Source organism: Monodelphis domestica, chromosome 3 (genome assembly GCF_027887165.1).
Source record: "Monodelphis domestica isolate mMonDom1 chromosome 3, mMonDom1.pri, whole genome shotgun sequence".
Classification (NCBI taxonomy): domain Eukaryota; kingdom Metazoa; phylum Chordata; class Mammalia; order Didelphimorphia; family Didelphidae; genus Monodelphis; species Monodelphis domestica.
Genome location: NC_077229.1, coordinates 314586180 through 314612071, shown reverse-complemented (window position 1 = coordinate 314612071; position 25892 = coordinate 314586180). Strand labels below are relative to the sequence as shown.

General features: G+C 34.7%; 1 protein-coding gene across 1 annotated transcript in view; it reads left to right on the top strand.

Moving 5' to 3' along the window:
• The first annotated feature begins 3277 nt into the window (after positions 1-3277).
• CYP7B1 (oxysterol 7alpha-hydroxylase) overlaps positions 3278-25892 on the top strand; it is a 295913-nt gene continuing 273298 nt past the window's right edge. Inside the window, exon 1 of the mRNA XM_007487056.3 lies at positions 3278-3503. Within this exon, the coding sequence (XP_007487118.1) occupies positions 3391-3503 (113 nt within the window). The 5' untranslated portion in view covers positions 3278-3390. The remainder of the gene's footprint in view (positions 3504-25892) is intronic.

Below are 25892 nucleotides of genomic sequence, written 5' to 3'. Positions count from 1 at the left end.
TGGACACAGTAAAGGCTCACCAAGAAGATTGCCCTGCTCTGAGCCTGCAAAGGAATGCACTAAAAACCAGAGAAAGTAAATATAAATATTACTAAATACTTAAATAGAAATTTAATACATTATTTTATTAATATATTATATTATAATATATCATTAATGTGTTATATACTAATATATTAATATAATTAATAAATATAAATATTACTAAAAACCTAAAGAAGATAAAAAACCAGAGAAACTAAATATAAATATTTCTAAAAACCTAAAGAGGATCAAAAGCAAATGCCATCATAACAAGTGGTTCTGTCATCAAATCAGGCAACAGAGAAGAACATTGCCCAAATCCTCACAAGATTTTGATCAGTTCCTTACAGCTGATAGTGATAGGGTCAGGGTTCAGTGGGCTCATCACCTTCAGGAAAATAAATGATCTTTTTCACAGGGGCAGTGTTGGCACTAGGGAGTTCCACTCTTGATCCTACTCCCTCTATTAAGGGTCATGCCCACTATTAGGGTGGACATCTCAGGAAAGGTTCTAGGTATATTGCACTGTTCAACATCATTAATGCAGAATGGTTTGAGCAAATCCAGGATCTTGCAATGAGCTCTCCGTTATAATGAGCCAGACAATCAAGCTGAAACAGGACTACCGTTCATTTTTATAGGAACTCATACTTTCAGTGGTCTAGTCCAGGTTATTCTCCCACCTTTATCTGGATAGTGGTCTTTGTCTCCTATGGTAGCTTCTCTAAAATCTCCTCCAAAAGGGTCCAAATCTAAACATAATGGAATTTCTTTCTTTTTTTTTTAATAGTGGAATTTCTCAGAGTGTTGATCACCCTGAGCCCACCAGATCCTTAAATATCTGTATTTCGGCTCTCACTCAACAGTCTGTTACCTAAGCAAGTGGTCTCATATCCCCTTTTATAAGTAGGGTTAGCCAAGAAAGTCTTAAATTGTATATAATCAGACAGGATAGAAACAGAGAGGTTGTGGGACCAGAAATCCAATTCTCTTCACTTTCTGGGATAGCCTAACCAATATTAAGTTAAAGACTGCATTTTACAATCTCTTAAAATCCCAGGTTTTAATAACCATATCAATTACCACCATCTAGACCAGACCTTCTATCCCCACCCCCTTTTTTTCTTAAGAGTGTGCTTTTAGGAGGGTTTCACAATGAGAAATTTGCTTAATATCAAGGAAGCCTATGGAACATAAACTCAGGTTATTTATTTAGAGGAGGAAAAGGGTGATATCAAGATAAATACATAAGAGAAGGCAGCTTCATGCCAGTCCCTGCCCTCCTATAGAAGCTTATTTAAAATAATTGAAATTTCCTGGGCAACAGGGATTTGACCCTACATTGGCATTCCCATGCAGTTTTTCTCTTACCTTCAACTAGGCCATCAAGGAGTCCTTCATTATCACCAATAATATGTGGCTTAACTTTATTGCATTCATTTTTACTCTTAAATCATGATAGTTTGCAGTCAATAGCAGGAGGGAATAGTCTATAATGTGTTTTTTAAAAATTTGATTTAATTAATAAATTTATTTGTTCATTCCATTATAATACCCAGTTAACTCCCTCCTCAGCCCCATTTTAGAGAAGGTATTATTTGACAAAAAAAAAAAAGGATATAGAAAACTGCTTTACTTATTTCCATTCATCAGTTCTTTTGCTAGAGGTATACATATATATCATTCTTGAAACAACAATTCTGTTGCTATATGTATAATGTTCTCTTGGATCTGCTCATTCTACTCTTCATAATTTTGGGAAGATTTTTCTGTTTTTTGTCCAAAATTAATCTGCTTGTTATTTCTTCTGGAACAATAGTATTCCATCACAATCATATGTCACAAATTGGATGTTCCTGGGACCTGGAACCCATTGGCTACAACAAAGTGTCCCTGGGACTGTTGGGTTCATGCTTCAGGATTGTGTCACTGTTTGATGTTAATAAAGATAGTTAGCTTCAGGACTTCAGCTAAGCTGAGTCCCAGCATAGGGTCAGTATACTTCTTGGAGTCGAGCAGTATTGCTATCTTAAGAAAAGAGAGAACTCTTACTCTGGCAACTGATTTAATTCTCATTTTGTCATTCAATGACTCTTTTGGGGTAGACAACATGCATATCCACATATAGCACATGCACATGCCACATACATATGCATATATGTATATGTATATGCAGGTACTTAGGTAAATACATTAAAAATATTTTTTGTGGAGGAGGGAAGACACTTGCTACTACTAGAAATCAGGAGAGACCACATGTAAGAAGGTAATGCTTGAATTGAATTATGAAAAGAAACAGGAATTCTTAGAGATTGCAATATTAAGGCAATGTATATCAGGATTAGTGGATCGCGGAGTGCAAAGAACAGAATCTGGAGTACAGAAACTTCCAGAAATGGATATTTTTTCACAAAATGGTAGGGAGGAACAGGTACAATTAGAACCCAGGGCTTCTGACTCCAAAGTCTCTCTTTGCTATCTTTCAATCTCTTCATTTCCCACAAGAACTGGTATTCAAAATTGTGACTTGCCTGCCCTGAATAATAGAAAAGTTCTCGTCCCCCCCCCTCAGGTATATATATATACACACACACATACACACACACACATATCTGTTGTCTAGGCTAACAAATTCCCTGAGCTTTTTATCCTGTTAAAAAGTTGAGACTTTCCTTACTTTTTTTTTTTAAACAAGATTTCAGTGAGACTCAAATGAGAAAACACATCTGAGTACTTATTAAATATAAAACACTCTTCTTGGTTATTATTATTAAGCACTATAGGTGAGGTGAGAAAACAATTCTCCCTAGAGTCCAGAACAACTAGTGACTCTCCCAGTCGTTCTGGGCTTGGAAACCGGATTCCTCACAGCCTCCTTAGGGTGCATCCAAATCTGCAAATCAAAACAAAGTAAGTCTGTCCCTCTTTCTGCCTCTGTTTCTCGCTGGCTTCTTTCAGTCCTCTGGAGGCAGAAAGGAGGAAGCTGCCCCGGTCCAGAGTTAACTCCTCAGCTCCAGGTGGTAAGGCAGGGTGAGACCCTTGCGTGTGTGCTTCTGGTCGCTTGGGAAGAAAACCCAGAAACTTCTTGACTTCAGTAGTATTTGAGCCCGAGGCAGTTTATAGTGGCAGCCACACATCCCCAGCCAACCAGGTCCGGCGCGCTTTCCGGGAGGGAGCCCCACGCCTTAAGAGGCAAGAAGAAAGTTTTGGGTTCTCAGCTTCGCCCCTCCCCTGCACGCATAAAAAAGTGAGTAGGACCCGCCCCCGAGGACTGGTCACAGACTGGCTCTCTCTGCTCCAGGGCTGTGAGGCGCCCCTCCGAGATCCTTGGTCATTGCTGGAGTACACACTACGGGCGGGAAAGCCATGGGCCCTTCCTGGCTGCAGTGGCTGCTGAAGCATCTACTCTGTCTTCCTGGCTTGGCCATCGCCACCGTTCTACTGCTCTTGGCTCTGGGGGTGAGGGGGAGGCGGAGAAGGTAAGAGGAAAGTTTACTCCCCCACACACACCCGACTCCCCAACACCTCCTTTCCCAACCCTAACTGATTGCAGCTGGCCCTAACTAACCTTGCTGGAATCGTCTTCTCTGTCTCTGGTTTGGCAGAACAAAATCCCCTTTTTTATTCAGCCTGCTATCCACCTCATGGCTACACACACCTCTCTCTGTCCCTCAACCCCCCCCCCCCCCCCCCACTAAGTCGTTTCACAATGAGCGCTCTTCATTATCACTTGGACAATGTTACTATGACCTTTTATTTCAGAAGAGAACTCTCTGGGATGACTGTAGGTATCCTTTCAGCTGGGCTTTGATACTCTTTTTAGGATGATGTTTAATAACAAAGATTTGTTCTATCTCTTTCTCTGAAACAAATGTGAATATTATAGTTTGGGGGCCCCTTGCCAGATGCTATTCTAATATCATTTTTCTTAAGTCAGCAAATTGTTTCAATGCATGCTTCAAGCAGACTGCTGTGTGCCTTGACACACCGAAGTGTATATTTCCTCCAAACCTCATCTAAGATTGGGGCAAGAGGAAGAGTAGGGTGGGTTCTGGTACTTAAGTTTCATTCCTTTACTAGGGAAGTGTTTGAAGAAAACAGCACAAGAAGTGAAGATCAGATCCCTTCTGAGTATTGAGGACCCAAAGGTGCCTCTTCTCTAGCTGCTCGATAACAGAATTGCTTCTTTGTAAACTTTTTTCTTGGTAGACTGGGAACTAGATAAGGAGTTTAAACAAAAATTTTTGTGTTTACTTAGGTTGTATTCCTCACCCCCAACAACCTTGTTTTGAGCAAATGGCATTAACTAAGAGACCTAATTTTCAGACCTTGACTGAACTGTTTTGCACTCTGCAAATGAATAGGTTTGAGGGGAACTTTTTCTTTTACAGATGAGTATTCATATTCAGTGTTATTAAGGGAAAGAATACCTTAAAACATGCCATGTCACAAGCTTAGCCTTTTTTCTTAAGAGGCATTTAATTATTATAAGATTTAGGAAAATTCATCTTTAGTTTTTTGGAAGATTCTCCATAGAACTTGCATCTTTCCTCTATTCCACAACAGGAAGTTAATACTATGTGCAAAATCTAGTTGAGAGTCAGTGGAATAAATGATTTATTATTAATTCCAAGTCCCACTTCATTATATATAATCAGTAAACATGTGAATAACCACTATATATATGTATTAATATCTGAAGGAATGAAGGAGGGGAAAAGCAATAAAATGAATAACAGAAATCTAAATGAATTGTTGAGGATTACTCTATGGGGAATTTATTGATTGAGCTCTTGAGTGGGTTTTTGAGTGATAATGAAGAACCTGGAAAATAGTAGGAAAATCCTGTAGGTGGCAAGAGAACAAATTATTGTACTATAAAAGTGGAGGCAGATATTGACTAATCAGGTATCAGGAAAAGGGGGTCAGTCATCTAAATATAAAAAGTCGACAGATATCAGTTTAGGGGTGGCAAGTAAAGGATATTTTTGGATAAAAGGAAAATGGATTGAAGATGATGATAGTTATTTTCTTCCCCTACTTCCCCAATCTCTTGACTTCACTACCCAAACACTTGGCTCAGTGAACTGGTTCTACAAATTTAAGAAGTGTAAAGGGGGATTTTTCAAGTTGACTTTTGTGAATCATGGCACATCTACTTCTGAGAAAAAGTGGCTGCCAAGTTGTCTGTTTTGACAGTTCAGTTGTCTGAGACAGAAGGTGTATCTTACTAGAGTCCAATGGGTTACAGAGTTTTCTGACTCACTTTTGAGAGTAATTGCTGAATTGTCTGACTGTATATGATATTTTGGAGTGAATGGAAAACCCAGTGTGTGTCAATAATTTGCATATGAAGAATTAGAGTCAGGAAACTTTTAGATTAGTAACTGAGGAGTATTTCTGTGATTGTAGGATAAACTAAATTTACCTGACTATAGACAGAAAATGAGAATTTGGTTACTAACTTATCAGTTAAGAAGGACCTAACTACTGAACCAAGAAAAGTTAGAGAGAAAAAAGGAAGAGTTAAAAGTACATATTTATGTCAACCAGAGTGCTCTTCCTTCCTGTTGCTGAGAAGAAAAGATAAAGATTTTCACCAAATGTTGAGGAAAGAACACCAACTCTATGCTGCTGCTTAGGAGGAGTATGAGGAAGACAAGAAAGAGGAGAAAAAAAGAGGAGAAAGAAAAGGAAGAAGAGGAGGAGGAGAGAGGGAAAGGAGTAGTAGGAGAAGAGCAGAGGATACTTCTCTGCATTGGATATCCTGATGAGAGGAAGAGAAGAAAAATCCTGCAAGGGAGCAGAACTAGAGAGGCCTTTCTTTTTTCTTCCCAATTTCAGGATAAAAGTCATTACCTTTTCCTAAAATAGCATTGCACTACTTCAGCTGAAAAAGCATCATTAAGCATCAAGCTGAAAGTAATGAATATATAGATATTGAGAAGGAACAAATCCTCCCTAGCAGAGGAGGAACTTGGAAGCTGAAAATCAGAAAAACCACTAAGTAAAATGACAAGCCCAGCCCAGTGAAATTTTAATCAAATACATTGTGAAACAGTTCAAATTTAATGGAAACATTATTCTAATTAAGAAACTTTTGAAGACATTTCCTGAGCCAGATAGAAGACACTGAAGTTTGAAATGCTCTGGTTACATTTATTTTCTGTTTTTCCTTTATTATCCTAGGACTTGTGTTCCCACTCTCCCCAAAGATACTGTGTGTATTGGTGAGAGGCACTAGGTGGCACAGTGAATAGAACATGGGACTTGGAGTCAGGCATCCCTGAGTTCAAATCCTGCTTCAGATACTCCCCAGCTCTGTTACTCTGGGCAAGGCATTTAATCTCTCAATGTCAGTTTCTTCATCTGTAAAATGGGGATAATGGTAGCACCTACCTAACAGATTATTCTAAGAATTAAATGAGATAACATGTAGAACGTTTTACAAATCTTAAGGTACTATTTAAATGTTTGCTTTGATATTAATTGAAGTTTATGGATCAAAGATTACATAACACATTTAAACTCAAACTGTCTTCCCTGACTGATTTTTCATTACTTTCTTGTGTATGTACCTGCCAGACTAGACAATGTGTGGGCTACGTGTACATGGCATTCCATCTCCCATATCTGTATCTTTTCCAAAACCTGGAATGAACTCTCATGTTATCTCTGTGACTTGGAATTGTTATTTCTCTTTGAGTCTCAACTCAAGAACTACTACCTTCATGAGTCTTTCATGATTCTAATTGTTAGTGTTTCTCTACCACTGCCTAGTCATTTGGATTCTTTTTGTATACATGTCATATAACCATACACATGAATATGGGATTTGTTTCTAGTCATTTTTAAAATTTGTATCATCACTCTTTGACATAAAGTCTGTCATATGGTAGGATTTTTTAAAACCTGTATTTTACACCTTAGAATCAGTATTGTGTATTGGTTCCAAGGCAGAAGAGAGGTAAGGGCCAAGCAATGGTGACTTGTCTAGGGTCACACAGCTAGGAAATGTCTGATGCCAGATTTGAGCCCAGGACCCCCTGCCTCTGGGTCTGGCTCTCAATCTACTGAGCCACCCAGCTTCCCCAACATGGTAGGCTCTTAATCAGGATTTATTGTTTGGTTCATTAATAATAATAGTTAGCTTTTATAAAATGCATTAAAGTGTACAAAGTGCTTCACAAATATTATCTCATTTGATACTCACAACAGCCCTAAGAGGTAGGTACTGTTATATTATTTCTATTTTACAGGTAAGGGTGCCAAATCAGGCAGAGGATAAATCCTCAGGGTTATGTAGGTAGTAAGTTGTCTGAGAACCTATTTGAACTCATGTCTTCCTGATGGCAAGTCCAGTGCTCTAACCACTCTATGTTACCCACCTGTTGATTTATCTAGAAATGTTTGACTATGCACATGCTTGCTTGTCCCCAGAGTAATCTCCCTTTTCTCTTTGAGCAAAATTTTATGTTTATTCATTGTGGTTTAGTCCACCAAATGTCCTATTGGACATTTCCAGAAAAAAAATTCCTAGAGTATTAGCCTCTGGAAGGTAAAAGGTGTTTCAGTCTCATAGATTTTTGATAGAGAAAAGATGAGTGATATTTTTGGAAGAGAAAGTTGAGCAATATTTCACTAAAAATCCCTGCATGGGTGAAGAAAAACAGATCTCTTTAACTGACATTTGGTGAAAGAGTGAAAGAATAGAGTTTATTAAATCTCACTCTCCTATGTTGTTACATATGCCAAAGGAGGGCAAATTTGAACAGATTCTACAAAGAAGGTAAGGCTTCAAGTATTGGGCTAAGCGATAGATGTATATAACTGAGACACTGTAATATTAAGATTTATTCTATTGTAGTAGAATTTTGAATTTGGAGTCCAAAGACCTGCTTCACAATTTTATAAGCCATTTATTATTACTCTTAAGCTCCTTGGGCCTCAGTTTCCTTGTTTACAAAATGAAGGAATTGGAAAGAAATGTAGAGAATATCTGGTCTAAGGGAAACCTTTATATTGCAGACTCTGGAGACCCACAGAGATAATATACAAGATCTGTGAATTCCATCAGTACACACACCATTGTCATTTTTAGTTTTGTGGCAGAGCAGTGTTTTAACAGAAGTTTTAAACAAGTGAACAAGAGTTTAATGATTTTCATCATAGAGTATCTTAGTGTTTTCACTATCTGACTTCTTTTTTTCAGGGATTGAACTTTAGCAAATCCTAGATGTCATCAGATCTTTAGATAAGTTAAGAGAACAGATAAAGAAATAAGAAAGAAAGAACAACTATTGAATCCAAAGAACTTGGGACAGAGCACACAGACAGGAATTAAGGAGTGGGGGACAATTTATGGGAATAGAGTAGCATTAAAGTATTGTAAGCAAAACTAATCACAGGAACAAAATATTTACTTAAATGAGGAAAGAGATAAAAATCAACAGAAAATAGAGGAAATGCCTAGGGCTCATAATTTTTATGTGAACAGATTAAATAATCCAGTAATATCAGAGAATGGTAGAATAGAGAAATAAACCTCAATAATTTGCTAACAAGAAAAACATTTCCAAATAATGACAAAGACAAAATGTAAAAGGAAAACTGGAATAAATATATAATGAAGAGGTGAATTCCAAAAAAGGAAGAGTTTCAATTATGTTACCATATGAAAGAAATTTAAAAGTTTACACTATTAAGAGAGATTAAGGGAGGCCACATTATGTTTAAAAGAATGAATATAATAATAACCACAATTTATATAGTATTTTGAAGTTTGTAAATGTTTTACTCTATTATCTCAATTATTTATATCCAATGAATGACATAGCATCTAAATTCATGAAGGAAAAATTAAGTGAATTTCTAATAAATAATAACATGATAATTGCAGGATACTTTAATGTTCCTATCTCAGAGCTAGAGAAATATAACAAACAAGGAGGGGGGGTTAAAACATAGAATAAAACACTCTATTTGAGAAATGAGAACTGTTAGTCTTTTCTCATGCCTGAATGGAAGCATAATTTTTTTTTTCTCAGTATCATATGTTACCTTTACAAAAATTGACCATTTGCTAAGGCACATAAAAATTATAAATAAGTGTTAGAAAATACTAAATACATATTACACAGACAATAGCATAATACAATACTAGTCCAGAGAATAGATGCAAAAGGTAAAAAACCTAAGTAAATATTTTATAATCATGTGAATAAATAAAAATAGTAATACATTAATAACCATGAAAAAGAATAAAAATAATGAGGTATATATATATATATACAAGAATATATGGGTTGTACTTGATGAAGTGGTAAGGGGAAAATGATATCTCTGAAAATATGCAGTGACAAAAATGGGAAAAGAGAAAATTTAATGAATGATTAAATATTACTAAAATAATTGACATAGTCCTATAAAATAAACATTTCCTAAATTATATGATTGTATTAGTGGTTGCAGGAAATTTTGGGAGGGCAAAGTATAACACCATTTACATTTAAAAATACAAACTATAGTCATAGAAAGTACCTTTTTTTCTAACATGATGAGAATGTATATAACAAAAAGCTAACTTTTTTGTCATTGTGCAGAAACTAAATTAATAAATGGAAGAAAACAAGAATGCCACCTTTCTCTACTTAATATATATTTTAGAAACATTAGATATAACTATCAAAAATATGATAAAAATGTTAAAATCACAAATGTAGTAAAATAAAAAAGTATACTTATTTACTTAAAATATGGTAATTCGCTTAAAAATCCCCAAAGAATGATCAAAGAAACTAATAAGACAATTAAGAGTTTCAATAAAATATCAGGATTTAAAATAAATCCACAGACATAATCAGTATTTTACATAACCTAGAACAAAATAAAGGAACAAAAATCTTATTCAACATGATAACAAAATGAATAAAATATCTGAGACAATCTACCAAGGAACCCCAAACACTAAGATAATAAATATAATATGCAATTACAAAACACTTCAAAAAATAAGGACTAACAAATAGTTGAAGGAATTTTCATTGTTTATGGTTGGGTCTTTCCATTAAGCTAAAAATGATATTATTTAGATGTATATATTTTAATATATATATTTTATTATGCTCGAACCAGTTGAATTACCAAGAGGATTTTATAGTGCAAGATTAGATTTTTTAAAAATCCATTTGGAGGAAGATGGATTAGAATCTCAAAAAAGAATAAAGATGGAGATAGAAATAAAAAGTACTACTTAAAGACCTCAAATTATATTATAAATCAATAATCATCAGAACCGTGAGGTAGTTGTTTAAAAATAATGAAAAAGTAAATCAGTTGAACAGACTGATAAGGAAGAATTAAAAAAAATCCAACTCAATAACTCCACTGTTTTTTTTTTTTGAGTTTTGGAAAATTTTACTTAATTAATTTAGAATATTTTCCATGGTTACAAGATTCTTATTCTTTTGCTCCCCTCTTCCCACCCACCTCATAGCCAACTCACAATTCCGCTGGGTTACATGTGTTATTGATCAAGAACTATTTTCATATTATTGATATTTGCACTAGTGTGACAATTTAGAGTCTATCCCCAATCATAACCCCATCAACCCATGTGATCAAGGAATTGTTTTTCTTCTGTATTTCTATTCCCACAATTCTTCCTTTGAATATGGTAGTGTTCTTTCTCATAGGTCTCTTAGAATTGTCCTGGATCATTGCATTGCTGCTAGCAGAGAAGTCCATTACATTCGATTATACCACAGTATATCAGTATTTGTGTACAATGTTCTCTTGGTTCTGTTCCTTTCACTTTGCATCAGTTCTTAGAGGTTGTTCCAGTTCACATGGAATTCCTCCACTTTATTACTCCTTTGAGGACAATAGTATTCCATCGCCAACATATACCACAATTTGTTCAGCTATTCTCCAATTGAAGGGCATCCTCTCATTTTCCAATTTTTTGCCACTACAAAGAGCGCAGCCATGCATATTTTGGTACAAGTCTTTTCCCTATTATCGCTTTGGGGTACAAACCCAGCAATGCTATGGCTGAATCAAAGGACAGACAGTCTTTTAGCGCCCTTTGGACAGAGTTCCAATCAATAACCCCATTCTTAATAAATCCAAGAACATAAATTAGGGATGGAATAACCCTTTAGTTGACAAGAAATAGTGGTGAACTGTAAAGCAATTTGAAAGAAATTAGATTTAAACTAATATTTTACACTATCTACTATGATTATCTCAAAGTGTATATGCAGCATAAATATTAAAGGTCAGGCCATTAAAAAAAGTTAGAGGAGAACTAAATCAGGCACCTTTTAAAGCTATGGCTAAATGGAAAGTTGTTATCCAAACAAAGAAAAAGGTGAATTAAAAAATTAAATATGTAAATTTGATTAAATTATAGTTTAAAACTATTATTAAGCTTATTTGCTAAGGTAATCAAGGAAAAAGTAAAAGAAACTATATGTCCTAAAATATTTATACCAGCTCTTTTTGTGGTAGTAAACTACTGAAAACTGAAGAGATGTCTATCATTTGGGGAATGACTGAACAAGTTATGATATATGCTTGTAATGGAATACTCTTGTGCCATAAGAAATGAAGAGGAAAAAGATCACAAAAAACCTGGAAAGACATATAAAGTGATGCAGAGTGAAGTGAAAGAACCAGGGGAACATTGTACACAGTGAAAACAATAATGCATGATAAACAGCTGTGCATGACCTAATTATTATCATCAAGGCACGGATCCAGGACAATTCCAAGGGTCTTATGATTAAAAAAGTATATCAATCATAGAAAGAATATATGGGGTCCAAATGCAGGTTGAAACATAACCATACTTCACTTTACTTCATCCATTAATTTTCTCTAATGTAAGGAATATATGTCTTATCTTACAATATGATGGACAGGGAAGTATGTATTATATGATAGTATCAGTACAATCTATATTATATTACCTGCCTTCTTGGGGAGGAGGGAAAGATGTCTAAGAGGATAAAAAAAAAGAATGACAATTTTTTATATATAATTAATTTCTTTCTTTTGGATAAGTTTATTTATTATAATTTATTCAATGTTTATAACAAATCATATGTATTATGCCTATATGTATTAACATGCAATAAAATACATATTTAAATTTTCCCTCAGTTATGTTTTGGTTAGTGTTACTTCTCATGAAAATTAATAGCATAGCCAAAATAGTAAAATAAGTTGTTGGTATTTATTTTCACTACTAAGGCTACTCTGAAGATTTTCTTTATTTTGCTCCTTCTGTATGGGTTAAATTTAATGATTGAACAATAATTTTATGAAATGATGTGGTTGACAATATATTATTATATCTTGAGTCAGAAATTTATTTACAAATGGAGAGGAAACAATAAAGAAGAGAAATGCGAGGGGGATAGAGAAGTTAAGTATTCTATCAACCTAAGTGTTTACTCTGGGTCTGCTTAATCCAGGTCTACTTAATTCAGGCAGAGGCTGGTGGTGAGTAACCATGTGGTCTTCTCTGAAATGAAATCTCTTCTTTTAGGAAACTAGGAAAGGAGTCAGCCTTTCACTTACCCAACCAAGTAGTCCAGGAGTCAGAGTCTAAATTGAAGTTTCAAACACATGATCTAAGCCTCAATCTCCAGTAAAGTCCCCTTGAAGACTCTCCCCAGTCAGAAGACAGTCTCTTTAGACTCTCTTCTCAAGGACAATCTCCTCTGAGGGAGTTCGGGGCTTGCTTTTATGGTGACTTCTTGTCCTTGCCCCTCTTCATGCCAATCACAGTTTCCAAACTGTCTAGCACTGCCCAGCAAGGCAGTGTCTGTTGTATTGACTTCTCACCTTCTGAAGGTTAGGTTCTTATCAAAAAAGATTCACAGCTAAAGGTATGAATTTTCTAAATCTCACCTTCTGGAGAGGTGAATACTCATCAAAAGAGTTCACACATTCTTGACTGACTAAGGTGTGAATTCTCTAAGTGGTTTGGAGCTCCTCCACCTAGTTCAAGTAGGAGTACTTAAGTTATTGTTAACTAAAGTGTTAACTCCAACTAGGCAAAGAGAATAAAGGATTCTGTTTTACAAGTGTAAACTCAGAATAGGCAAAGAGGACCAAGAATTTCCTTTTATATTCCTGAACATGTCAAGGTCCAAATGTAGCAAGTTCTTTGACTCTGCAGTGGGATGCTCACAAGGCACGTGATGTTACAAACATCTTAGCTTCCTATAACTTGCAATTTACTCTGTAGTACTCCAACACAGATTTTGAGAACTCCTTAGGGAAGTTGTGAAGTTATACTTTTGCCAAGTTCAACGTTTTCTCCAGTTCCTTCAGTTATAGGTTTCCTTGGATAATCATCTTTCTGATTATATCCTCTTCTGTAGCACTTTTATTTCTTTTGAATTTTTCCCTTTCCCATTTCTGTAAATATTTGCAGTAACATTCATTTGGTACCTAGAAAATTGCAGGTAAAACCTTTTATATAAAGAAGGATTTTTGCCTTCTTATAAAATGAGAGTTAGCACTACAGGGGATAAGCAAGAAGAGTACCCGGCAAGCCCAAGAATCAGCTTTAATTGCTTCAGCCCTTTCCCTGGTGCCCATTATTTTATATTTATAAAAATAAAAATAAATGGGAACAAAAAATAAGTAGTTAAGGGTATCCTGTAGATGTGAAATTCTGCATGCACTTTCGGATGAAGTCACTATACAGTTTTGGTTAATTATTTTGCTTTGTTTTAGAAAGTTCTTGTGCACTCTTTTAAGACCCTTTTATGCCCTAGTAACCTTGTCAACAGTAATCTTTTCATTTTGCAAGATTTCATCAGTGATTGATACTCAGACCTTTATTCAGCTACTTTTTTTGGTCATCTTGTCTTCCTCCATTAGATTCTAGACTTGAGGGCAGGAACTTGATTTCTTTTTTTTTCTTCCTTCCTTTCTCTCTCTCTCTCTCTTTTTTTTTGTATTTGCATCCTCAGTATTTAGCACATTGTCTAGCACTTAGTAGGCTCTTAATAAATATTTGTTTACTGATTTAATGCATGGTCCCCACCTAGATAAAGCAAATGCTGACCTTTTAGAGCTAAGAGCACTCTTCCAGATTATTGGTGGGAGATAAGTAGAGGTGATAGCCTATGTAGAGGTAGCACGAGTCCCAAGAGCCATTCCTTAAGAAATATGACAAAATGATAGGAATGAAAAAAATTACCAACTAATAAAAATTACTTAATACGAACAATAAGAAGAGAAATACACTCAAAACAACTCTGTTTTTACTTAATTTCTGGCCAATTGGCAAAGCTAACAGAACTTCAAAATTAACAATAATATTAGGGTTATAAAAAGAGTCTCTTAAATATACAGTTTTTGTAGCTGGCCATGTACTTCTGACCTAGAGGTCTTTCTTGTTGCTGTTGTTGCTCAGTCATACCCAAGTCTTTGTGACCTGCTTTAGGGTTTTTTGGAGAAGACATGAGAGGTTTTTCATTTCCTTCTCCAACTCATTTAACAAATGAGGAAATTGAGGCCAATAGAGTTAAGTGACTTGCCCAGGGTCACACAGCTAGTAAGTGTCTGAGGTTACATTTGAACTCAGGTCTTCCTCACTCCAGGCCTGGCATACTGACTACCACCTTGCTGTCCAAAGGTTTGAATGTTTAGCATATACTATGTTGATGTCAAAAACAGGAAAAAAGGTTTCCCATGGTAGAATTTACCAAATTATTTATAGAATCACCTTTTGCAGTAGTGAAGAAATAGAAAGTAGATGCCATTGATTAGGCAAAGGTTAAAAAACTTGTGGCACGTGAATTTATTGGGATATTTCTGTGCTATAACAAAAGATGAATATAAAGAATTCAGAGAAGCATGAGAAGGCATATGAAACAATGCAGAGCAAAGTAAATAGAACCAAGTAGCAGGGTACACCCTGACTAAATGAGTTTTGATGAAAAAGGCAAAACTGGATGCTATTTTAAAAAACTGTAATGGTAAAACTGGCCTTAGAGAACTGGGTGGTACACTTCATAGAGGCTGAACATGCAGTTAGAAGTAAAAATCCATTCTCAGAAACTTCCTAGCCATGTAACCCTGGATAATTTAATTAATCTTTATTTGCCTCAGTTTCCTTAACTGAAAAATAAGTAAAATAATCAAATTTACCTCTCACAGTTGTTATGAGAATAAATTGAGATAATATTTGTAAAGCATTTATCACACAGTGCAGGCATGTAGTAAATACTATGCAAATGCTAGTTATTAATATTATTACTGTTATTATTACAGAAATAAAAAGAAATTTTATCTCTTCCCTTGTTTGTAGGCATAGAAAACTGCATATTTACCTAGACTGAATTAAGAAATGTTAATTTCATTCAATTTTTCCTTCTTTTTATCATTTTATTCTTTATTAAAAGGAATAACATTCAAGGTAGTATAGAAGGGAGATACATATTTGGAAAAGAAGGTTTAATAAAAACAAAAAGAATCAATTGTAGAAATCTTTTATATGCTAATTGAGTGTATCTTTAAAAATATGAAAAAGTAACAAGCCAGGCCTTTGCAAACTATTTTCTGTGGTAAATCATATCTTTAGAGACATACAGTTGACTTTAAAATAGAAATAGTACAAAATCTTGATAAAAATTTTTTATTCAATCAAGTAAAATGTTCTTTTAAAGAATCTCTTTCAAAAACAGTCTGCTAAGCATATTTTACAATCTTACAAAATTCCTTTATAAATATAATCACAGGAAAGTCTTTGGAAGACCCCATATAAATGTAAATTGAGGCATAAAGAAGGAAGATACATACTACATATAACCATACACACATATTTTTCCCTCCAAATTTTTTTTTTGCCAGAAATATTTCTCCTTGTCTAGTAGAATGTCTCATGCTGTGTCCAAGCAGAAGAAAAATTCCTTATAAATGATGAAGCACTATGACCCCAGGCAAGTCACTTAACCCCAATTGCCTAACCCTTACCACTTTCCTGCCTTCTAACTGATTTATAGATTCTAAGGCAGAAAGTAAGGGTTTTAAAATAAATATATAAGGAAATAAATAAATGATGAAACACTAGATGCTCCTCTCTGCTGTTGATAATGTATTGATAGTGTCTTGGCAAAAATCTTTTAACTTTATATAGCTTCTTAATGAATCCTGTTTGCCTCAATTTTCTCAACTGTAGAATTAAAATAGAAATGCTAATTATACTCTGACCACAATGACCACCACCACCACTACTATTACTACACAACAGCCACATAAAATCAATTAACAGCATGTTGCAAATAATAGAATCATGCAGATTTGTTGATGGAAATGGAGAGTTTTTGATAAGAATTGAGCAGTAGGTCAGTTGCCACCAGAAATGATATAATAGTTATATTTAAAGAATACAGACTTATTCATTGATTCACATTATATAATGAAATGGTAGAAATTATTTAACATATCACTTCAAGTTGCAAAAATTTGGCATCTACTATTTACTTTGAAAAATACATTCAAGTGACTTAGAATTATATCCCAAAAGTTCTGTAGTCTTTATAAAATAGTTTAACAAGTCCCCAAAATACAACCATTGTCTCCCAGCTATTTTTAAAATTTCAACAAACTTTATTGAAACTAGAATAACATTGCAATCAGAATTGCTGCTCACAGCTGTCTAGAAAAAATTTGGATCTATAAAAATTTAAGAAAATGTTTTTAGTAGATTTTTCTGGTACGATCTCCAAATTACATGAAATTAAATGTTTTCAAAATATGGAGACTTCACAGAAGAAATTAAAATTACAGGAATAGGAGGAAATACATGTAACATATGTTATCTGCTAATGGAAATTACAGAAAATAAATTTATATTCTAATACTCTGATTCAGTTACAAAAATAGTTTTTTGTTCTACAAGAGCAATAATTTGTAGAAGATTAAATGTGAAACAATAATAGGTGGTACAGACTTGCCTTGCACCATTTCTATCAGAGGTAAAAAACAGAGAGAACAAGTCATAAAAAATAATATCCTAATATACCTATTTAATTAGAAAAAGACATTTTAGCTATCTACATAATGTGTTAATAGAAGATAAAGCATAAATGAAGAGTGGTAGAATGGCTATTGGCCCCAGGTTCATTTCTATCATAACCATGTCAAATATAAAAATGAGAACAAAATAATAATAATAACAATAAGTTCACCTTTAAATAGCATTTTTAGCATTTACAAAATTTTGTTATGATTAACTATTTTGTATCATCTAATTTTTTTCATGTATTTTATTGTTTATGTTAACAGAATATGATTAGCTACTTTGTAACAAACACACACACACATACACACAGATAGATTTGAACCCAAGTCTTCTGGATTATATTGTAGTACTAACCAACATATTGGACCAATTACCTGCCTGTAATCATTAGTAATAAACCTTACTGTTTGATTTAAAGATTATAGTATTTGATATTTTTCCCTTGAGATTTAGAATTGGAATAAATAAGAGAGTGACAGAATAAGAGTAATGAAAGAGGATGGAAAAGACACTGCTGGGTTTTAAGGGATGTGTGTCTCCTAAAGTCATAAACATTCATTAAACTCGTATTATGTGACAAGTACTGAAGCCCTGCTGATACAAACATAGTCAAAAGACAGTCACTGCCCACGTGAAACTCAAATATAAAGGAAACTATACTGATCTGGGTCTTGAAAGGTACAAGGACATTAGTACAGAAGTGGAGGGAATATTCTCCTAAGAAGAATGTAGCCTAAATTAAAAAAAAAAATGAAAGTAGGATTTAGCAAGTTATTTTTTAATGATAGCAAACAGAAATACTAAAGAGTACCAAGCAATTAAAATAGAATAGTACCTAGGAGCCAAGGAAACTGATGAAATCTTACTACTTTCTTTAGGTTAGAGTTGGAGAACTTCAGACACAGAACTTAATTTAATCAATATTAGCCTTAATTTGATCCAGCTCACAGTGCTAGTACTAATTAATGTTTTTATGACATTGAGAACGGAGGATTTGATTTGAAATAGGAACTGGGTTCACACAGAATTTTGAAGTTGGAAGGGGCTTAAGACATCATGTAGATCCACCCTTATCTTCAGAATAATCTCTAAGATATACCTAGCAAGAGTCTCTTTTGGCTTTACCTTTAGGACCTACAGTGAGAAGACAGCCACTATCTCCTGAAGTCACACATTTTGCTTTTAGATAGCTCTAAATTTTTAGTTGAGGAAATTTCTCCTTGCATAAAGCCTAAATTTTCCTCTTTGCAGCTTCAACATATTGTTCTTCATTCTACCCTCAGGGGCCAAGCAGAAGAAGGCTAATTAATTCTTTTTGCTCATTTTGGTACTTAAAGTCAGCATTTCCTTCTACTTCTTTTTCACCAGACTAAACATCCCTATTTCTTTCAGCTGTTCCTCATGTGGTACGAATTTGGCCCTTTGTCAATTCTTAATGTCTCTCTGGACTTTTACAGGTTATCCATCTTTTCCATACTTTATTACTGTTAACTAGATGTTATTTGACCAAGATCACCCCATTCGCATTTCTGAAATCTATGTCTCTCGATGTAGCCCTACGTAATATTTGATTTTTGGCTCCTCTATCACGCTTCTGACTTATGTAGAGTTTACAAGGCCATTAAAATCCTTAAATTGATTAGACAAAAACCAAGGACAGAAAACTGCTATCTAACTATGCCTTCCCTGTCTTGATGAAGTCTATTTTTTAAGTGTAAGGTGGTTTGACTCTTTGTAAGCCTTAAAACAATATACAAATATTATTAAACATCTTATAGGTAGATTGCTATCAGCAAATACCCTTGCCCAAGGAAAGTGAGCCTACATTTACAGAAGCAAGGGAAGGTATTGGCACTTGAAAAGAATTTATCTGTATACTTCTCCCTCTTCCTTCAGCTCAGGGTGGTGATTAAGTATCTTCTTTAAACATTGAAAATACATATTGCAAAGTATAAATATTATATTTAGTAGATAAATTCCTATTAAATCAAAATAAGTAAATGAATACCATAATACCAGATAGTTGGAAACCTAAATTTTAGACCTGCCTCCACTATTTACTAGTACCTGTTAGGACCCAATACTTGCAAATAATGAATTCCTTGAAGTGGTTGAATTAATTGAATACATATTGCTTATTTTTATTGGTCTCGGACCAATGACTATCTTACCATGATTATAATTTAGGATAATGCAAATTTTAACACATGGTGTCATTTTAGGGATTTATTATTTGCACTAATCAGAACCTAACTGTACTGACTACTATTTACTACTGTAACCTTGGGTTACTCAGTTCATCTGTCAAATCTCAGATTCTTCATCTTTGATTTGAGGGGGAAATTGAACTAGATGGTCTCCAAAGTCTCTTATCAGTTCTCCAATTCTGTGAGTCTAATGATTTTAACTCTCTATGGGGCCAGGTAGGTAAGATGGACTTGAGCTGGCCTGATTGAATGGACAATTGCCTAAGAGGTAACATAACTTAGTGGTTAGTAGAACTGGCTTTAAAATTCAAATGACTTGGGATCAAGTCTTGTCTTTCCGACATTCATTGGTTCTGTGACTGAATGCAAGTCACTTAACTTTTTAGTCCTCCAGACAAAGCTGTTAGACTATTAATTCTAAAGAAGGTGCCAGTTTACCTTAAAGGAAGGCATTTTCTCATCTAGGATTTCCTTATATCAATGATATGATAGGACTATTCTCCATCTCACTTTTAGAGCACTAAGAATTGTTCTCTGCTGACTGCTACCCTCAGGGTTTGGCAATGAAAATCCTGAACTAAGGCCCCTTCGTGGTTTTTGTAGCTCTTAAGGTTGTTTTTTCTTATTTTTTCAACTTAGAAATTTTTGCCTTGACCTTGTCCCCATTTTTGCCTCCCATACAGAAACCATTGGGTGGCATAGTTACTGGTCTCAGGTGCTTACTAGCTGTGGCACCCCAGGCAAGTCACTCAGATTCCTCAAGTAAAAAATGGAAATAATTGTCGCACCTATGTCCCAGAATGGCTGTGAGGATTAAATGAAATAATATTTGTAGTTTTTAAAAGCAGAATGCCTGGTACGTAATAGATGCTTAATCAGTCCCTTCCTTCCTTCCTTCCTTCCTTCCTTCCTTCCTTCCTTCCTTCCTTCCTTCCTTCCTTCCTTCCTTCCTTCCTTCCTTCCTTCCTTCCTTCCTTCCTTCCTTCCTTCTTCCTTCCTTCCTTCCCCTCTTCCTTCTGTTGGAGCTCTTTAATTACAGCTCTGACTCTAATTTCTTAACAATTTATTTTTATTGCCTGTCCATAAATTTGTCTCACTAGCAAAAAGTTTACTTGGTCTTTTGGTCAATGGTATAGGCCAAGAACACTTCCTTTGAATTAGATAGCTTTAAACCTCAGATCACTTAGCACTTATTTCAGCAACTTAAAAATATGTTGTTATGTCACTGAAATTTGTCAGTTTTTTTGGTTTGTTATTCATTAGAAAAGTGAATGTGCAATATGTTATATTTTTCAATCTAAAATGGTTAAATCAATTAGTTTCTTATATCCAAAAATATTCCAACATTTTTTTTCCTGTGGTTCAGTGATCTCTAAGAGGAACAGCAGGTTCTTAACTTCTAAAATAAATAAATAGATAAAACCCTCTACAATAAAATCAACATGGAACTCATTGATTTCTTTGGTTATTTATTACCTTAGAAAACATCTGCTGTAGATTTGGAAAAATGAAACGATTAGGTGAAGTTTCTAACAGATTGTACCAAATTGAGGAATTCCTTCAGATTCTCCCTAGTACTAAGAATAATCCCACTAATGCTGCCTCCTAAATAGTTTATTTCTTCATGTCCCATGTACTTTTTTGTAGTTGATGCTACCATTGTTAGATATGAACTTAACTGTGCCTATTTGCTATTAGTTTAGTCTCTAGATTGAAGGGCAAATTTTCCTTGTTAGAGATAGAAAATCATTATAAGGGAATTTATGCAGTTGTCATGGAGAGACTTAAATAAAATAATTTTCTTTTCTCTAAATTAACTGAGTTAAACCTGGAACTTCCAAATGTGTCTGTGTATGCACATGTATGTGTGTGAGTATGTGAATAAATATATAAAGATATTTCCATATGCTTTAGTGGCAAACTTACAGGAAATTTTGCTTTTTCATTGAGCATTTCCATTTGATCTCTACTTTTGTTATTTGAAGGTACATGCCACCTATTTTTCTAGGGATACGGATTTATATTTCAGATTCATTTCTTTGGGAGATGAATTTTTATATGTAGTCTGATTTATTTCTGCTTTTATGGAAGTTGTTCATTAAGGTTAATCAATCAGTCCTCTAATAAGCATATATTAAGCAATTGCTATCTCTAAGCACTATGTTAAACACTGGGGATATAAAGAAAAGGCAAAAGTACCTAATTTCAAGGCACTAATAGTCAAATGAGAGCAGACAACATGATATAAAAGATTAATACAGAATAAATAGGAGATGACTGCTATAGAGGGGAAGGTACTTGAAACTAAGGGAATGGAAAAGTTCTCCTAGAGGAGGTCATATGTAAGGTAAGTCATAAAGCATTTTGGGAAATCACAGAGTTGGAGATAATGACATCAAGCATTCAAATTATGGGAGAGATCCACAACAAAGGCATGGATAATAGAAATTTATTAGCTTCATGTGAGAACAGGCCAATAAGATTAGCTATATAGTTTGTGGAGGGAAGGAATGTATTAAAATATCTGAAATAAAAGGCAAGTATGTGAAGTTTCAAAGAACTTTAGGTAATAAACTGTAGAGTTTTATATTTGATCCTACTGATAATAGGCAGTAAGTCATTAATTTGTATGTGTGTGTGTGTGTGTGTGTGTGTGTGTGAGAGAGAGAGAGAGAGAGAGAGAGAGAGAGAGAGAGAGAGAGAGAGAGAGAGGACAGACCAGAGTTTTGCATCTTTTGGGGAAGTGTAGTGGATGGATTGGCATGATGAGAGTATGAGATACAAGGTAGCAAATAAAATTAGAAGTCTATTTCAATATATGTAGCAAAAGATGACATGGGGATAAACTAGATGGTAACTATGACTGGAAAGAGAAATGTATCTGTGAGTTTCTAAGGAAAGGAAGTTCAGGAAGTGACAATTGATTGGTTATATAAAGTGAGTTAGAAGATATACAGGGTGAGAAGTCAAAGATGCCACCATGGTCATGCAGATGGAAAAGTAAAATAAGTTTCAGTGGTAATAGGGAAATTCAGAAAAAAGAAGAGTTTGGGTAAGATGATAAAAATGACTTGTTCTGGACATGTTGAATTTGAGATGCTTGGGGGACTGGAGATCAGTGGAGAGATTATGTTTGGATAAATAGATCAGAGAATTGTACATAAAGATCTTAAGTTCTCTACTTGGCATTTTAAACTCAAAATTGCCTTCAACCAGTCTTTCCAGTTTGATTTAATATTTCTTTGACTCATGCACTTTATATTCTTGGAGAAATAGCTTTCCTTTTTCATGTTATTTTCATCTCCTACCTCTATACCTTTGAATAGATTGTCCCCTATTCCTGGAATGTGCTTCTCATTTTCTCCTTTTGTTACCTCTCTCTAGCTTGTTCATGTTCATTTTAAATGCCATCTTCTTCAAGAGGCCTTTCTTGATTTCCTCAGTTAATGTCACCACCCCACTCTGGAATTTACAAGCAGCTAGGTGTTACAATGAGTAGTATGTTGGCCTTAAATCAGGAGGTCCTGAGTTCAAATACAGCATCAGATCCTTTCTGGCTGTCACTTAACTTCTCTGTACCTCAGTTTCTTCATCTCTTAAATGAGGACAATAATATCTACTTCACAGGGTTTTTATGAAAATTTGTAAATTTTAAAAGTATTTACCAAACATTAATATACTATTATCAATTATAATTTTAACATGAGTTTTTTATTTTTTATTTATTTTTATTTTTTAAATATTGTATTTATTTATCTATGAGTGTTCTATCCCCCAATAGAATATAATTTTTTTGAGGTTAGGTAGTGTATTGCTTTTATATTTGTATACTAAGTCTATAATAGTGCCTTATTCTTTTTTGTTATCTCATTTTTATGATTTCATTATTATAATAATTTCTTGAGGAGGAAACTATTTCTACTAATACAACTGGGTAATTGCTTTGCAATTTAAGAGTTTTTGTTGGCTGTCTTTCTTAGTACTTAGTAAAAAGATGTTGATTGATCAAGGTTATAGGTTTTAGTGCTGGCACCTTTCATTGATTTTTGTTTCTTGTGACTTTCTAGGCATCTCAAATGTTCTTTTTCCTGAATATCAGACATACTTCTATGGTATCCAGGTCAATGCATTTAAATTGGTGTTTTTCTCCCTCTTCACTTTTTAGTTAAAAGGCTTTTGGATTTGGTTTGTAATACTCCAGGTAAATATCTATCTATATCTATATTTTTTATCAATATCTGTTTCATCTATATTTCTATGTCCATAGTATCTAAATTTGCATCTATGAATATCTATTTCTATTTCTAACTATAGCTATCTATATATACATTATCTAAATCTATGCCTTATGAATGTGTCTATATTGTAATAATTAAAGGAATTGTAGAGAATTGAAGAGGTACAGGGGGTAAAGAAGGTTTTGTAACAGGGAATGGAGGAGTTGAAGGGAGAGAGGGAATATGGCTGCTGGTGAGTTATAAGGAGAGAGATACCCCCTGATGAGAGGCTGACTTTGAAAAATGGAGTTCCAGAGAAATGGTTCAACAATGATAGCCTCAGGGGAGGCCTTCTCTATTGATTGATGTTGAAGATACCTCAGGGCAGGTAAGCTTGGATCCTCCTGAGGGACAAGACTCCCCCACCCCCTCCAGACCAAGGTTGCCCAGCAGGGATCCAATAAGGACCATTTATGATTGAATAGCTGTCCTGAGGTTCTGATCCCTCTATGTTCCCCTGAAATGAGTGTCCTCTTATCTGACCTTGGGTTATTTAACTCAAGAAGAATTTAATAACAAGTTGGATCAGGAAGATATCAGGGTAGAGGGAAGAGGGGTTTCTAATACTTTTTCCCAGATTGGGTTTGAGTCTCTCTCAGCTTTTGAGCTGAGGCCAGGCCTTGCAGGCTGGTGGGGAGTTTCTTTTATACCTGTCTATGCTAATCTATGCTAGCTTAAGTTGATAGACATTAGCAGTAGACAGCAAGAGGAAGAAAAGGTTCTGACTTTCAGAGCTGGTTGGGTCTGTCTCTTTGGTCTGATGCCCCTAAAGACCAGTCTTACAGTTCAAACCTCTCCCTTTTAATCCTTTTGTTAGATGACACGATCACAGGAATCTAGGTAGAGCACAGAGTTGGGAAATATCTAGCAATAGAAGTACTTCTATCCAGAGACAGGGAGAGAGTGCTCCTTCCAGTTCCAGGGCCAGGGAAGAGTCCTCGAGAGCAACTGTCACTCTCCCAGTAGCCCCTCCCCTCACCAACTGTCATCCCTGTCCATCAATTTTCACTCTAACATTCCAACTGCTGTTTGTTCCACCTGAGTGGCAGAAAGGCCAAAGCTTGATTCAGTTTTCCTTTCCACAATATCTATAATGTTCATATTCTGGCTCCTTGGGCTTCCTTTAGGTGGTAGTTTTGAAGTCTTCTTTGGCTTTGTGTATATATCACTTGTATATCTATCATTCTTGCCTTCTCTCTACTGAAATGGTACTTTGCTCTGGAAGTTGATCAATAAATAGGAAAGTCTTTTGCAACAGGTCATGTTAGGTCCATATGACCTTTGTACATAATCTATGTCATGTATACATGTGTATCTGATATGGAGAAATTCATCAGCCATGAGGAATCTTTCTTTGTTGGAAATGCCCTCATGACTGCCTCTGTGTCTGGCAGATATATTAAGTGAACACAGATGTGTACAGCTATTCATATCAGTTAGATTCTCTTCAAATGAGGCTAACAAATATTTATTAAGTGACTATGCTATAACTATTATTTAATATAAACTAAAAATCAGCACTGTAATAAGTCAGCACAGTTTGGCTTCAGAATTATTATTTTTGCCAAATAAGAAGCAATGTTTTTCAAATAAAAACCTGAGATGTTCCACTCCTTGGCACAGGTTGGTTTTGGGCAGTGTTAGTTTGGTTTAGTTAGTTAGTCTGGGTTTTTTGTGTGAGTTTGCATATTTTTAGTCTTTAGTGCATTAGAAAATGATTAAGTTATGATTCCTTGTGAAAAAAAGGTAGGAGTTTTCTATATTTACTACTAAAGTTTTGCCAGATGTGGGCCAGATGTATCATACCCTCAGATCATCCTGTATGTGTTCTTACTTGTGAAAATTTTCTGAATTACTTTGTAAAAACATTATTGTATGTAAGTTTCATTGAATGGTTCAATCAATAATCAATAAACTAAACCATTCTTATTAAATCTATCTGTGTTCAGAAGAATATAGGTTTTTTTAGTCATGTCTAATGAGAAGTTAGTGCAGTATTCTTAAATGACATTGTCCATTTGTGCTAAAAAGTGAAAGAATTAACTCCTTTGTATAATGGATATTTCAGGGTATATAAGCATACTTCATTTAACACTGGCCAGATTAACATAATTTCCCAGCGTCATCAAGTAATACTTTATGTGAATGCTGATGTAATATCATTGAATCTATGGAAGGGCTGATAGAAAAAAATTTAAGACTGATAATCATTGAAGTTAGTTTGAGCCCTCAGGGATACAAGTGGAAGCTGGGAGGCCCTGAATCATGTGTAGCAAAAAGGGAGGCTAATTAACAGTGCCCATGGTTTCTTCATGCAGGGCATATCTATTGCTA